Below are 17,484 nucleotides of genomic sequence, written 5' to 3'. Positions count from 1 at the left end.
GTAAAAAATTTTATTTATGAAGGCTGATATTGGTATATGTCCTAAGATTTTTCTGTACAATTATTCATGTCCTCACTTATGTCTGTGACTCCCTCTAACACTTCTCAACACATCTCCACATCTTGGACCCCACAACAGACACGCAAATCTTCACTTCCCCCGACAAATGTCCCCGTTGCCCCTCCTCCCCACTCATAACTTCCTCCTCCATTCCCACAGGCATGGCGCTCCATACACACTCTCCATACCTCTCAGTCCTGTCTTCACACACACTCCTACCTTCTCCCCAACACTCCATCATAAACATACTCCCTCCTCCCAACACACACACACACACACACACACACACACACACACACACACACTACATTTACAACAAAAAGAAATAATAGGTTCTTCACTTCTTTCACCCAGTATGTTATGGGCATACTTTACCTGTACATAGGGATATGCCATCTTTTTATGGCTGCAGAGTTGATTGCATTTTAGAAGGGAAGGTCATCACTTAGGATCCTTTTATTATATATAATAATTGTATATATCTACATATACATACATATATTTAATGTAATACATATATATGGCAGAAAAAAAAAGTCAGAATTCTAGATGTTCACCCTTTGTTCTAGGAAACAATTAACTAAAAATAACGTGCTATTTATGCTCTGAATTAAGGTTTTCTCTTTTTTAAAATTATTTTTATTTTTGGCTGCATTGGGTCTTCGTTGCTGCGCGCTGGCTTTTTCTCTAGTTGCGGCGAGCGGGGGCTACTCTTCGTTGTGGTGCGCAGGCTTCTCATTGCAGCGGCTTCTCTTGTTGCAAAGCATGGGCTCTATGCAAGCAGGCTTCAGTAGCTGTGGCTCGTGGACTCTAGAGCACGGGCTCAGTAGTTGCGGCTCACGGGCTCTAGAGCGCAGGCTCAGCAGTTGTGGCACACGGGCTTAGTTGCTCTGTGGCATGTGGGATCTTCCCGGACCAGGGCTCGAACCCGTGTCCTTTGCACTGGCAGGCGGATTCTCAACCACTGTGCCACCAGGGAAGCCTAAGGTTTTCTCTTAATAGGCACAAATTAAAATCTTTCTGCCTTTTAAAGGAGGAGAGCAGCAAGAAACATCCTCACAACCAAAGAATTGTGGAATAAAGAAGTAGAAACTGCACTATATTCCCATTCTGTGACCAAAATTACATTTGACTGATAATAGCACAGAATATATGCTGGGAAAATGTGTAATATTACTGCGATTTATTGCTGGGTTCTTCCTGTTTCTTGTGTATCAAAAAAGGGCTAGCCAATGTCAGGTCATTCCAGACCACAAATCAAGGGCCTATCAGCCAACCTTAACCTTGTACACTTCTGGAAGTCAGGAGAGGACTAGGAATAACCAAGTGCAGTAGTAACTTGCTGTCTCTGGAAGTGCTCCTTCCAGGATCCTAGTCATTTGAAATTGTGCCCAGAGAACTTCTGGGGAAGACTTACAAACTTGAGAGAGGAGGTCATCATTGGTAGTGAACTACTGAAAAAAAAATTTTTGGCATAAAGAAATGAGTCAATCCCCAATTCTCTCTTTCTCTCCCTCTCTCTCTCTCACACACACAAGCTGTGTGGAATATGTTATCCAAACACTGAGTTTCTTCGGAACTGAATATCATTGGAAGTTCACATAGTCGCTCTATATTAGGTAAAACTAATGGACATGTAACCAAAAAAGATACACATTAATTTTTTTATAAAATAACACAATTTATTACTATTTTAAAACATCTCACAAAATAACATTCAGAAACTCAACATTTCTAAATAATTTAACACAGTAAGTTTAGTCATAAAGACATGCTACAAAAATTCCTGCATATAAAAGATTATTACCGACGTATTAATAGATGTTAAAATGTTCTTCAGAATGGAGTTGGTTCTAGAAGCCAAAGATTCTGGAGTGATGCTCGTGATCATGACTGACACCCTGGGAGAAGCTGGCCATATGTATATTCTCTACAGCTACCAACTCACCAGTCTTTTGATGGGATTGATCACTCTAGGCAATAGCACCTCAGAGGCAGGTACCCTGCTGATCAAACAAGCAAAGAACTCCCCACCCTTGTAACATTAGCCACAACTTAATCTAGCCAACATCTAAATTAATTTTTAAAATCTAGATGTAGGAAAGATAACTCACAAAGTTTCTATTCTGAGTAGGAAATTCTTGATATACCCCCAGAGGGATGACTTAATGTAGCAGACATGGAAGATGACACCAAGTAAGGAAGTAGGGAAATCCTGGCTCTGATTATGCTGACACACAACTACTGCTCAGGTGGGCTTAGAATGAGCAAGGATGAGGTTTGATTCTCTAATATCCACATGCAGGCTAGGTATTTACCCATCTTCCCTTTGAGAGTACTTTCCACCAACATCCAGTTCATTTTAAAGTGCAAATCTACTGAAAAATAGCTTACTCTCCCCCACCCCCTGGTTAAATTTGGTAGATCATAATTTGGTTGGCTGGTTCCCTTCTAACCTGCCCAATATGGGAAATTAACTAGAATCCAGTTATGACTTCTCCAAGTGTCAAGTGAAAATTTATCTTAAGTTAGAAAAAGGTAAGACTCAGTCTAGTTTTTCAGTTTTCTTTCTTTGAAGTCAATGGTTGATAAAAAGGCAGGAATAGAGATATAGATGAGGGATTTCTAAAAGTTCAGTGATTTTTAAAAAAAATACCTTTAATTTTTTTATTGCACTTACTTTATAGTTAAAAACACTCATGCTAAAATGAAGATTAAGGAATATGGTCAAGTTAGCTATGTCAGAAGCACCAACTCTGCTACACTGAATCTTGTTTTATATTTAATTATTTACAGGCACGTTAAGCAGCCCAAATAAAGAAAATGTGTGCCAAAGAAATTAATTTCTGGTAAAGGGTAACTTTCAGTTTAGCAGTTATTTCTTCCTCCTTTACCAATACTTAACAATGTAAGGTCTTTGTGAGCAGACAATCAGACTGCAGTTAGAGAGACAATCAGACTACTCATGATTGATGCTTTGACACTTCCCCCCCAATTTTTTAAAGTTAATGATTTAATCCAACCTCTCTAGGCCCTATACTTTTTTCCATTTAGTCCTAAGAAAAATCCAGCTGGAAGATTCTGGGCCACGTAGATAACCACCTTCGACTCTACTTACACATCACCAACTCTGAGAATAAGTTAACAGTTAAGATTCATTTCGTACTCCTCTTTATTCCACTTCAGACCACTGGTAAGAGGTATCAGAAGAAGCATCTATTCAAGTCAAAATTTCTTTCTATACAGGAACCACATTTATGTGTCTTATACCACCTCTATTTGTGGAATAGATCCAGTAACCATACCAAATTACTGGCCAGTTATCATGACCAGATAGTCTTCGGTCCACATGCAGAATCAGTGTCTACACCAGCTACTTTCATATATGATTACCAAATTTTATACAATATTTTTCTGTATTTAAGGACTGCTACAGTCTACAAAATTTGTGCATTATTGGACAATGAATGAATACTTAAAGAATGAACACCTAAGAAGGATGATCCATTTTCTAAAGTACACTTAAAATGTTAAACTTTAGAGACAAAGCAAAATCTATCATAAAGTTGGATTTTGTTGATAGTAGGAGAGAGGTAGGTTAATAATTACTGTCCTAAGATAAGAATGCTAAACAATAAAAGCTGAGGCCCTGCTAAAAAACAAGTTGAACCTTCCAGCCCTGAGTTTCTAATGTTATGTGAAAATTATTAAAATAAGCATGACAAAGGAAAACACCAGTGACCATTTCCTTCCATCCACGATTATTAAATACATCACCTTCTCTCAAATAACAACTCAGGTAGCATATGACTACAGAGTGAAAATAAATGGACCTTGGAAAAAGGAATGTTGCTACAAAGCACTGGTTCTTAACCGGGGGCGAATATGTTCCCACCCTTCTGCCCCAGAGGATAGATGGCAATGTCTGAAGACACTTCTGATTGTCACAACTTGGGAGAGGGTTCTACTGGTATCTAATGTGTAAAGCCAGAGATGCTGCTAAACATCCTGTATTACAAAGGACAGCCCCCCTCCCCACAACATTATCCAGCCTAAAATATTAATAGTGCCAAGGTTGAGAAACTCTGGTTTAAAGGAACAAACGCCTATTTACAGAGAACACAAAAACCTTTCAAGACCTGACTAGTAATACAGCCATAAACTTAATGTTAGGGAAAATAGGAAAGCTGAATTCCTTGGTAGACGAAAATAAAATTTCCTGTGAAAAATTAAAATACTGTACTGATTCCATCATTATAAGAAGAGAAGAAATCGAATGATCCACTAAAACGGCATAATGCTTTAAACAAGGAGCACAGAGACAATCTCTTCCAAGTAGGTCAAATATCTAATCCGAGAAGCATAAACCAAAAGCATTTAACATCAGCTAAATCTGCAGCAGTAAAGGATGATTTAAGGAATGATTTGAGAGAATATTCTGAACTTCTTCATATACCTTATCTTCCATTTTCTAATAACATGGATTCTGGCTTTAATTCCAAGAAAAGGAGGCACAGAAGTCATTCGATATTTGTTGAGTGGAACTGAATTATGAATTTTGTGTGAAATGGACACAGAAAAGCACCTTACACTTCTCTGAGAACTACCAGTGATTAAAAGACATTAAGAAACAAGGAGAAACAGAGAAAATTAGTTTCTATATTAAGAATTCAGAAAAACCAAACACCAACACTGTAAGTTATTTTATAAATAAATTCAGTATGAAGTCATTCATTCATTCCCTACTATATTCACTTCCAGCATAACTTTTAGAAAATACATCCATACCTAGCAATAGGGCTTTAAGCTTACCTACTAGATGAAGTGCAGAGTACAAGAAAAGAAGATCGTCTTCTTAGTTTAAACATCACCAAGGAAAATTCTCATTGCCTATGGTTCACAAAAGAAATAGTCAAAGGCTTTGAAAGTATAAGCCAGTCAGAGTAAAGATTTCTTCCTATCAGACTGTAAGGAAGAGCAAAAGGAAGTTAAAAATAGTATTGGACCTTTATTTAGAATTGATTGTCAAAGCAGTGGTCCCTTTTGATCAGAGTGACTCAGAGAAATCATGTAATTGCTACTTAAATGACAGCTGAAAACTTCAGAAAGCCAGGACTACTTATGCAATCACTTTTTAAAAATGACTCTTCCCTCTTTGACTAGTTTTACACAAGTAAATGGGGAAATAGGAGCCAATAGTTTCTGGTTGAGGGACTTTAGGCACAATATGGCAGAGGGCCTCTGACATCTTTTTTGCAATCTATCAGTGACTCAGTCACAGCCTACTATGCACTTCATCTGGTTACTGACTACCGTATCTTGCATTTTCCAAAAACAACTTTTTCTTATATGAAAAATTCCAAGCTCTGTATCCAACTATTGCTTTGCAATTCTGAGGTTAAATCACCTGCTATGCTTCACGGAAGAAGCAATCCTCAAAAATAATGCCGTTTGCCTGGGATTCCATAATGAAACATCTCTTTTCCATCCACAAACATATACATAATTCATTTTAAGAGCTGTTTAACTTAAACTTTTTGAAAAAATATATTTTGAAATACTAAATTTCACTTATTGAAAGGTACCAAATCCAGTCTTTCAAGTTCTACACCCTTACAACAATCACTTCTCTCAACATGAGGGTCAACAGACCAAAGTTATTAGGGCAAATTTTAAAAAATATGAATGGCCAACATTTAAGCTAGGAATTCAAATATAACTACTGCTTATATATATTTACTTATCTAACATATTGGGTTGGCCAAAAAGTTCCTTTGGTTTTTAAGTAAAAATAAAAGACACATTTTTCATTTTAATCCAGAACTTTATTGAACAGCGTATTCATCCTTTTGTTCCACTACCTTCTGCCATTTTTCAGGGAACTTCATAATTCCATCTTCCTAAAACTTTTTATCTTTTTGAGCAAAGAACTGTTGCAGGTGCCTTTTACAGTCTTCCAGGGAATTGAAATTTTTTCCATTGAGAGAATTTTGGAAAGACCGAAATAAATGGAAATCTGAAGGTGCAATGTCTGGTGAATACAGTGGATGAATCAGAATTTCCCAGCCAAGCTACAACAGTTTTTGCCTGGTCATCAAAGAAACATGCAGTCTTGTGTTATCCTGATGGAGGATTATGTGTTTTCTGTTGACTAATTCTGGACGCTTTTCGACGAGTGCTGCTTTCAGTTGGTCTAACTGGGAGCAGTACTGTTGGGATTAATCGTTTGGTTTTCCAGAAGGAGCTCATAATAGAGGACTCCCTTCCAATCCCACCATATACAGAACATCACCTTCTTTGGATGAAGACTGGCCTTTGGTGTGGTTGGTGGTGGTTCATTTCACTTGCCCCACCATCTCTTCCGTTCCATATTATTGTACAGTATCCACTTTTCATTGCCCGCCACAATTTGTTTTAAAAACGGAACGTTTTTGTTATGTTTAAGTAGAGAATTGCATGCAGAAATACAGTCTAGAAGGTTTTTTTCGCTTAATTTATGTGGAACCCAAACATCAAAGCGATTCACATAACCAAGCTGGAGCAAATGATTTTCAGCTCTTGATTTGGATATGTTGAGTATGTTGGCTATCTCCCACGTGGTATAACGTTGATTGTTCTCAATTAATGTCTTGATTTGATCGCTATCAACTTCAATTGATCTACCTGACTGTGGAGCATCTTCCAGCGAGAAATCTCCAGCACGAAACTTCACAAACCACTTTTGACACGTTCCATCAGCCACAGCACCATCTCCATAGGCTGCAGAAATCTTTTTTTGCTTTTCAGTTGTGTTTTTACCTTTCTTGAAATAATAAAGCATAATATGCCAAAACTGTTGCTTTATTTCTTCCATCTTCAATATTAAAATGGCTACACAAAAATTCACCAATTTTGATAAGTTTTTTTTTTTAATGCATGCTGATATGACAGCTGTCACAATACAATCTAACAAAATTGTTTCAAATGAAGTTAAAGACAACTAAGTGCTACTAGAGCCATCTTACGGGAAAAAACCGAACAAACCTTTTGGCCAACCCAATATAAGGAATTATAACCAAAAAGTATGCCTAAGATCAGGTCCATATGTGTAATAAGGCCAAAGTATTGGTCAAAGGAGTGATTATAACAGTCATTTTAACCACTGACCTGGATCACGGAATGACTGGCTGACTGTTTGCAGGACTTGAGTGGACATGCAGGTAAACACAACATAAATTCCAGCTGACAATGCACACACTTTTGGAACAACAAATAAGTAAATATAACATGGGCTATAAGGCCTCCAAGGTACTAATTTTTCCTTTTTTCACCATAGTTTTTCAAACTGGACTTTGGAGTCTTGATTCTAGGACTGCTGCTATATTTCTAAGAGGAGCTCTTCCCAAACCAAAGGCATGACACATTTGTGCTTCTGAGTCATAAAGAGATGGACCTTCAAGAAAGATGGCCTACAGATTCAAAAGTTAAGTGTATATATTTAAATGCCTGGCCTAAAAAAAAAAAAACAAACAAAAATGAAAAAACTGAACAAACTGAATAAAGAATCACATTTGTTCCTTTTTTGTTAAAAATGACTGGTCTATAAAGGTTTCAGTAGATGGGGCCACGCAGTACATAACTGGGACTGAAGACAAAAATTGAAAATTTATAGCTTCTAAAAAGAGCACTAGAATATATAAAGTTGGTGTTATCATTTGGGGGGAGAAACACTGAATAGGTTATGAGAAAAAAAGGAATGAAAGATTTGTTTTATCTTAAGAACCATTTGCCCCACACAGAATCTTTAAAATAGACAACTATACAAAACTTATCTATTGTTCTTATGACATTTAAATAAGTTACACAAAGTGGAAAATGTGGTGTTAGTTATCTTCTTCCTCATTCTCTTTAATTACTGGGGTACCTAAAATGAAAAAGAAAATTATTACTGGTCATTCTCAAGAGATTGTTAAATTCTAACTGAAAATATTTTTCTGTTAACCTGAGGAGTTCTGAGATGCTGAGAAGTGTGCCATAATAAAAATAATATCATAAGATAATCTTTTAAATTTCTAATTATCCAAAAAGCCTCTCAGGAGAATTCCCAAATGGATTAATATAAGTAATTACAAATATTCAGGTCCCCAAATACAGAGTTACAAATAAAAATGCCTACAGGTACCAGGCAGAAAAATAAGGCCCTATACACACTAAAAACTTTGTATGTTAAACACAAAGAAATATTCATTTTTCACAATAAAATATGCAATCCCAGTATTGCCAGAATCTGAATTTTTATGTTACTCCCCCAAATACTAAACATTGGGGATAAATTGGAAAAAAATAAAAAGAACCAAGGCACAGAAAATAAAATACATCTGCAGGCTCTCACTGGCCCAAGAGCCAGCCATTTCTGAGCTCTGGCATTTGAAGCATGTCCACAATCTGACCCTAGTCAACTGTTCAGTCTTAACTCTTCAGCCAGTCACCCTCCACTCCAGATGAACTGATCAACTCATTGTCTCCCAAACTCATCTTGCAGACTACTACTTCTGGACTCCTGGCTAACAAAGTTCCTCCATTTTGGAATGCCCCCCGTAACACCCCTTCCATCTAGGCCCTACCCTTAATTAAGAGCCATCTCCAGTGCCTCTTCCTGTGTGATTCTTCTTTATGGCAACGAGCAGAGTCTTACCCCTCTGTACTCCCCACAGCATCTGTTTGTGGGGGGTAGTGAATGTTTTATTGAAATATACATACAAAGTACACAAATTATAAGTGTACAGATTGATAAATGTATACAAAGTGAACACATCTGGTAACCAGCACCCAGATTAGAAAGAGAACATTATCAGAACCCCCAAAACTTCCTCAGGTCCCCTTCCAGTCACTGTCCCCCAACAAAAGGTATATTCTATCCTAATGTCTAACACCATGGATTATTTTGCCTGATTTTGAAACTGATATGAATAGAATGATGTAGCGTGCGCTCTGTGTCTGGCTTCTTTTGCTCAACATTATGTTTATATGATTCATGTATATTGTGTGAAGCTATAGTTCATTCATTCTCATTGCTGTTGAATATTCCATTGTACGAATATGTCATAATTTACTTATCTATTCTATTGTTGTTGGGCATTTGGGTTGTTTCCAATTTATAGCTATTAAAATAGTGGTGCAATGAGTATTGTCATACAGGTCTTTTGGTAAACATCCATGCTCTTTTCTTCTGGGTATACAGCTAGGAGAGAAGTTGCTGGGTCATGTGGGATATGTATGTAGAGCTTCTGTAGATAATGCCAGTTTTCCAAAGTTATACCAAGTTACATTACTATCCAGCAGGGTATGAGAGTTCTAGTTGCTCCATGTTCCACTAACATTTGGTATTGTCTGTCTTTTTCATTTTAGCTCTTTAACACCCCTCAGTTTTTCTTACAAGCAACTGAAGAGGAGCAAAAAGAGGCAAGCTAGCAGCTGTGGCCACCTGTGTTCTGGTCCATCTCACTGGTTTAGGATAGACCAGCTGGTTTTTCTAGGGGCTGTTCAGATTGGCCTGAAGTCAATATTTGGTCCAAAAGGCTGTATATAATGTGGCTTGGTCTATTCAGGGTCTATATAAGGGATTCTTTTCCATTCTTAATGGAAGGGTTCACTTCCTGTGCACAATGAGAAAGGAAGACAAATGATTTCAAATGGTTTCTAGAGGTCAAAGTTGAACATAAAAAGGCTGAAGTCCAAGGCTCTAATGTACCCTCTCTTTTGTTCTATTTTATTTTAACTTATGAAATAGTCATTCATATAGATACAATATAAATAAAGAGTAACAAAACCAATTATTGTATACCCATCACCCAATTTAGGAAACAGAACATCACCAGTATCTAAGAAACCTGTTTGCCTCTTCCTGTTTATTCCTGTACCTCCCACAAGAGGCAGTCTAGTGTCTTTGTTATTTTACAGCTAGGTATGTAGCCAGAGGGAAAAAAGGGAACATTCTGCATGATTCCATTTATATAAAACTCTATAAAATACAAACTAATCTATAGGGACAGAAAGCGGATCAGTGACTGCCTTGGGAGGGATGGTGGTGAGCAGCAGGAGGGAGGGATTACAAAGAGGCAAAAGGAAATTTTTTGGGGGTGATATATATGTTCATTATCTTTTCCCCCCAACTTTATTGAGATATGATTGATATATAACATTCTGTAGGTTTAAGGTAAAAATGGCCTGGCTTCCTCATAGGACCACTGGAAGGAGTAAAGACCCAGGGAGGTCTGTGACTCTTTTATTATTTCTGGTTTTCAGATGACAAAAGAACAAAGTTTGGTGAGATGAATTAACCAGCCCGATGACAAAAAAGCTAGAACTGGGACTTGAACCCAGTCAGTCAGGGATCTCTCCTGACATTTTCACCTTTCTTAGGTATTGAGAAACTAAAATTAGGGGGGAGAGGGAGAGAGAACATTACAATTTTGATCCAATTGTGAAAAAGCAACTCCTTACTATTTATGTCTAATTATTTTGCAAAATAATACATTTGGGACTTGAGAATAAACCCAGCTTTCTTATAAGCTTTTGGTTTAGGGATGATCTTATACCAGTCTAAATATTCTAGAAGTCTTTCATCTCACTCTGGCCCAAACTGGGACCACAAAATTTCCTACAGACAGAAGTGGCCTTGGCGACCAGAGATAACCTATCATTTTCTTTAGTTTTGCTCCTTTTCATGATTCCGTGCTACAAATTCAATTCTTACACCCAGAAAACATTTCCAAGCTGGCCCAGAGTCACTCACCATCTAGCTTTTTCAGTTTGGGTACTCTCTTGGTTGCCTCGTCAATCCAGTTCCCTTCAGCAGAATGTTTCTCTTCCAAGGGATTGCCTACAAACACCAGGTCTTCTAGGCATGGTAGTTCTGCCAGCTTCACAAATTCACCTACAAGTACAAAGAATACATTCCATATTAAAATGGCAAGTTTTACTCTTATGATTTTGAAGGGTGAATCCCAGTATCACTAGCCCTCAGTTTGTGACTATTCAGAACAATTCGTTGTTTAAGATTTTGAAGGAAGTAGGGGACATTATACCATATGAAGTCATTCTCTGAAGACATTATGGAAAGGGAGGGAAAGCGAGACGTACCTCTTCTACCTTTATGCTAATCTAAGGATGGGATAAGAAGAGGAAATGAGGTTCAGAATCAACAAATCAATCTCCAGTGACAGGTCTTCTCTATACTGTACTACATCAGTATCAGCTAAACTAAACTGCCTTTGTCTCTACCATTCCCTCATCTCTAAATTCTTAAAGCAACTCATTCAAGCCTCTATTGTAGAACTTATCACACAGTTTTCTAATTATTAACTCATAAACTAATCTTTCCCACTAAGCTGTGAACTCCTTGAGGGCAGGGATAATGTCCTATTCAACTATGTATCTCAACAGCCTGGCATAGTTCATGGCACACAATAGGGCTTTAAAATGCTAAATGGATAATGTACAATAAAAAAGAAAAGCAATATATATGTTAAATAAGTCTTCCACCCAAGAATTATTAAACCTATTCCTTTTGGCCTTTGGACAATAGTTTAATTTTTTTCATGATTAATAGGACCAGGACCTATTCAATTATAATCATTCTAAGTAAATATTTAAATGTAAATTTCAAGTGTTTAGATGAAATATAGGAACTCCTATAGCTATTTCCCTCTGTGCTTAGAAAGAAATGTCCCCATTTCGTATCTTGTTCCCTATAGGGCTATTTTCTATAAACATGAGGTAGAAGGTTAGCAAAGAGCCAGCCTCACTTACCCCAGTCTTTCACCAGGTTATTAGACATGTAAAGAATCTTCAATTTCTTCATTACATGGATCCCTTTCAACTTCTCAATAAAATTGTAGGAGATCCACAGTTCTTCTAACGTGTCCCCTACTGCTTCCTGAAAAAGAAAGCAATTTTATTTACATACTTATTTTTAAGCTTTTCCTTCTGTCCCCTTCCTCATAAACATAAAGACAATGGCCTTCAGAGAGAACTGAGACCAACCTGTCCACTGGCAGGAGAGCTGAAGGCTGTGTGGGAGTTTTTTCTCATTAAGAAAGCCAAGTAGAACATTTTCTTCCTCTCTTCAAACTGATCTGAACTAAGAATACCTACTGAAACCACCAAGAGGGGAAATAAGAGCACTATTTTTTTTTTTTTTTTTTTTGCGCTACGCGGGGCTCTCAATGTTGTGGCCTCTCCCGTTGCAGAGCACAGGCTCCGGACGCGCAGGCTCAGCAGCCATGGCTCACGGGCCCAGCCACTCCGCGGCATGTGGAATCTTCCCGGACAGGGGCATGAACCCGTGTCCCCTGCAGCGGCAGGCGGACTCTCAACCACTGCGCCACCAGGGAAGCCCTATTTTATCAATTTTATTGAATAATATACTTTTCAAATCACTTCCCTATACATTGTATTATTTGATCCTTATTTAATTAAGATAGGCAAAGCAGGTTATTTGATTTCTATTCTAGATAAAGGGCTTTTTCTAAGATCACAATGCTTTTTTTGGCTGCACCACGCAGCTTGCAGGATGGGATAGAGCCCAAGCCCACGGCAGTGAAAGCACGCAGTCCTAACCACTGGACCACCAAGGAATTCCCAACAATGTTATTAAATAGTAGACCTATGTCTAAATTTCAGGGTTTTTAAAAAATATTTATTATGAAAACTTTCGAACATAAAAAAGTTGAAAGAATATTATAGTAAATACCCATATATCTACTACCCAGCTTCTACCATGAACATTTTACTATCCTTTTCCTGTCACATATCTGGTCCATCTATCCATCCTGCTATCTATGCATCAATTCACCTTATTTTTTCTGATGTATAAAACTCAACTTAAAACCCATAGTCTTTTCATTATACTATAATGATTATGTCATACTGACTCTTAAATGCTAGATACAACCAATAGTGGCACAAAAACTTTTCCTTCTTTCATATACAAAAGACAAAATGTAGTGATTATTTGTTCCTTAAAAAACAAAAAAGTGACTAGGCAGAATCAGTTCGATGTTCAATCCCCTCTTAACCCAAAAGGATTTACCTACATCCACATGGTAATGTTAGAATGTAGGACCCAGGTCTATGTCCTGATAACTGTCCCTTTAAAGACTATAAAGAGAATAAACGTACTCTGGATAAAGATCATTAATGCATTTTCCATACAGATGGAACCAAGGGGAAAAGCTGAGAATGGAGTGGTCTGAGTTAGTTCTGTGTGTCATCCCAAGGCCCACAATTCATCTTAGTTTCAACTTTCTAAGTAGGAGAAACAACAATTTCAAAGTAAAAGAAACTTTTAAATCAGTCCATCCTGGCACTGAAAGTGTGAGGCAGCAGAAAAAATAGTGACTAAATAATACTAATTAGAAAGTTTAGGCTCAATTCTGGGTTCTGCCACTTACTTAGTGTCGTTTTACATGTGCAGATGAGGACTCTTGGTCAGTTTTCACATAGCCAATTTGATCAATTCTCCAAACAGCCAATTTGCTGAATTTACTCTTTTACTGATTTACTGAAAAATTGGTTAACTACTTACAAATTATAGCAATTTGTTTTAGATAGGATAGGACTGAAATTACTTTAGACAGGATAACTTCTGAAGATGTCTGTTGTGCTTTGTTCATTCCTTACAAGCATTAATTGAGTTTCGGTTAATTTTCAGCCAATTGGATGCAGCTGTTCTGCCATGACCAAATTTCTGTGCATTTGGGGACTTGACTTGGGAATATAAATTCTCATTGCAGAATGAGAATTTCTTATGTATATTGACTAACAAATGTTGTATAGATTTTGGGTGTCCAGGGCATAGTTTTGTCTTTCAGTACGTTTTCAATCTATTCCACTGTTTTTCCTACTTCCCTAAATATAACAATTCACTAACCAACTCAATTAGATTACTATTTTTATGTGTTTTAATCATTTGAGAAGTGATCAGTGTCTAAAATATGAAACTGACAGTCTACAAAGATGGACTGACAAATCTAACAGCTGGGATAAAACAGCTGCACTAAAATTAATACTAAATAAAATCTTAAAGAAAAGTTTAAAAGGTGTTGAAACCATTCCAAGCAACACAATTTTCTATATATTTGTAAGTAGGTAATAAAGACAAAATTTTGGTGAAGCAATCTGGTGAATGTTAATCAATAAAAACTGGCTAAGTCTGTGTGACTCAATTCAGTGAAATCTGTCATTCAATAAACTAGCCCTTTGGAGAACGGTACATTGAATGAACAGGCATTTAGCAAACTGGTCTGCTTCTGCATGTGAATAAATCACTTCTCTTCTTAGTTTCTAACTCTGTAAAATAAGGAGGCTGGCACAATGAGCTAGCACCTCATACCTATTAGGATGACTACTGTCAAATAAACAGAAAATAACAAGTATTGGCAAGGATATGGAGAAATTGGAACCCTTGTGCACTGTTGGTGTGAATATAGAATGGTGCAGATGCTATGGAAAACATTTTGGCAGTTCATCCAAAAATTAAATACATATGAACCAGCAATCCCACTACTGGGCATATATCCAAAATAATTGAAAGTAGGGTTTCAAAGAGATATTTGGATACCCATGTTCATAGCAGCATAATTTACAACAGCCAAAAGGAAGAAACAACCCAAGGGTTTGTTGATGGATGAATGGATAAACAAAATATGGTCTATTCATACAACAGAGTATTATTCATCCTTAAAAAGGAAAGAAATTCTGATATATGCTACAACATGGATGAACCTTGAGGACATTATGCTAAGTGAACTAAGCCAGTCACAAAAAGACAAATACTGTATGATTCTACTTATATGAGATATCTAGAGTAGTCGAATTCATAGAGACAGAAAGTAGAATGGTGGTTGCCAGAGCTGGTGGGAGGAGACAATGGGAAGTTACTGTTTGATAGGTATAGAGGTTCGGTTTTCTAAAATGAAAAGAAATCAGTTCTCTCCACGTCAATCTATAGATTCAATGCAACTCTACTAAGACTTCCAATGAGATTTTAATTTTTACAAACTGGATAGACTGATTTTCAAGTTTCTCTTGAAGAATAAATGTCCAAGAAAAGCCACAAATATTTTGAACAAAGAGAGAGGACCTGTCTCAATAGATATCAAAACATATTATAAAGTGAAAGAAAAGTAAAGCAACATGATATTGGAGCTGAAATATATAGGTAAAACAACAAACAGAAAGAAACTTGAGGGACTTCCCTGGTGGTCCAGTGGGTAAGACTCCATGCTCCCAATGTAGGGGGCCCAGGTTCAATCCCTGGTCAGGGAACTAGATCCCACATGCCGCAACTAAGATCTGCATGCTGCAACTAAGAAGTCTGCATGTCACAACTAAAGATCCTGCACACCTTAATAAATAAATAAATATTTTAAATAAATAAGTAAAATAAATAAAAAGCACTTGCCAAAAGGATTAGCCTTAAAAAAAAAAAGAGGGCTTCCCTGGTGGCGCAGTGGTTGAGGGTCCGCCTGCCGATGCAGGGGACACGGGTTCGTGCCCCAGTCCGGGAAGATCCCTCATGCCGCGGAGCGGCTGGGCCCGTGAGCCATGTCCGCTGAGCCTGCGCGTCCGGAGCCTGTGCTCCACAACGGGAGAGGCCACAACAGTGAGAGGCCCGCGTACCGCAAAAAAAAAAACTTGACCATCCAGGAACCTACCCATGCATATACAAGAGTTTAGTATGTGGCATTTCCAAACAGTAGGAAAAGGAGACTAACCATTTGGAGGAAAAAAAATAAGGTCTGATATCTATCACATGCAATTTGCAAAAATAAACTCCAGATGGTTTAAAGGTATAAACTTTTTAAATTTATACTTAAAAAATAATAGAAGTACTAAAAGAAAATATAAGATGATTTTTTCATAATCTAGAAGTGAAGACCTTCTATATAAGATACAAAACACAGTTGTTATAAAGATTTGACAAATAAAAATTTTAAAACTCCATACGGCAACTATGAATAAAGTAAAAAGATAAGTGACAAACTAAGAGAAAATATATTAAATAATTCTGAAAACTTTGCATTAAATTGCAGTATGGAATTTGTAATCAGATTACCTAGATTTGACTAAGTCCTCCACCTTTTCCTCTTCCCTCCTGCCCTTTTTCTCTCCTTCATCATCTTTTCTTTTGTCTGTTTAGCTATTCATTTGTAGATGGACATTTGGGTTGCTTCCATCTTTTGACTACTAGTGCATAATGCTGCTATGAATATAAGTGCACAAATATTTTGTTTGTATTTTGAGGGGGGATCATTAGTTGTTGTTTTTTTTTAATTTAAAGAGTAACATACATAATCATCACCTAAATAAAAATATAAAATATTTTTTAAAAAAGAGTAACACACAAGATAACAACATAACAAAAATCAAATAGTGCAAACAAGTATAATGAAAAGTCTCTTTCTCACCCACGCCCGTTCCCTTCCCCAGAGGTAACAGCTATCATCAGAAATATTCTGTGCATATAGGTACATAGAAATATCCACTTTGCTTCTTTTCATTTAATAATATACTTTGCAGGCCTTCCCTGGTGGCACAGTGGTTGAGAGTCCGCCTGCCGATGCAGGGGACACGGGTTCGTGCCCCGGTCCGGGAGGATCCCACATGCCGCGGAGCGGCTGGGCCCGTGAGCCATGGCTGCTGAGCCTGCGCGTCCGGAGCCTGCGCTCCTCAACGGGAGAGGCCACAACTGTGAGAGGCCCGCGTACCACACACACACACACACACACACACACACACACACACACACACACACACACAATAATAATAATAATATACTTTGCAAATTATTCTATTTCAGCACATATAGGTAAGTCCTACCTCATTTTCCCCTTTGATATATTTTGTTAGCTAGTCTACTACTGATAGGCACTTAGATTGTTGCAGTCTTTTATACAAGCTATATTTCAATGAATGTACTTGGTCCACCATCTTTGTTCATGTATGTGAGTATGAAAAACTCTTCGATATAGAATAGTTGGGACAAAGTAAATACACATTGAAGACACTGATAGCTATTGACAGACTGCTCATCTCAGCAATTGGGTTTAACAGCGCCTGTTCACTATACCTGGGCATTTTACATAACTATCTGAGCCTCAGTTTCTTTATCTTAAAATGAGGACTGAGGATTTTTTATCTTAAAATGAGGATATTATCTACTTGTTGTGAGTTTCAAATGAGATAATGCATGTAAAGAGTCTGCTACACAGTTCATAAATGTAACAACAATAATAGTAATAACATTATCAATACCGGATAAATATTAGGAATATTGAGGAGTGCCTAGAATTTAATAAGAAAAAGATAAAAGTAGAAAATGGGTAAAAAATGTTAGGTCAATTTCCAAAAGAGGAAACATGCATAACCAATAAGTATATA

At 37.2% G+C, this 17,484-nt stretch overlaps 1 protein-coding gene across 3 annotated transcripts in view; it reads right to left on the bottom strand.

The window, feature by feature from the left end:
* Positions 1-501: 501 nt before the first annotated feature.
* DNAL1 (dynein axonemal light chain 1) overlaps positions 502-17,484 on the bottom strand; it is a 43,680-nt gene continuing 26,697 nt past the window's right edge. For all 3 annotated transcript variants that reach the window (XM_004262219.3, XM_033440068.2, XM_033440161.2), the window contains 3 exons: positions 11,851-11,977; positions 10,835-10,975; positions 502-7,963 (listed from right to left, as the gene is read on the bottom strand). In XM_004262219.3, the coding sequence (XP_004262267.1) occupies positions 7,923-7,963; positions 10,835-10,975; positions 11,851-11,977 (309 nt within the window). In that variant the 3' untranslated portion in view covers positions 502-7,922. The remainder of the gene's footprint in view (positions 7,964-10,834; positions 10,976-11,850; positions 11,978-17,484) is intronic.

Source organism: Orcinus orca, chromosome 2, assembly GCF_937001465.1.
Source record: "Orcinus orca chromosome 2, mOrcOrc1.1, whole genome shotgun sequence".
Taxonomy (NCBI): domain Eukaryota; kingdom Metazoa; phylum Chordata; class Mammalia; order Artiodactyla; family Delphinidae; genus Orcinus; species Orcinus orca.
This window is presented reverse-complemented; position numbering and strand designations above follow the sequence as displayed.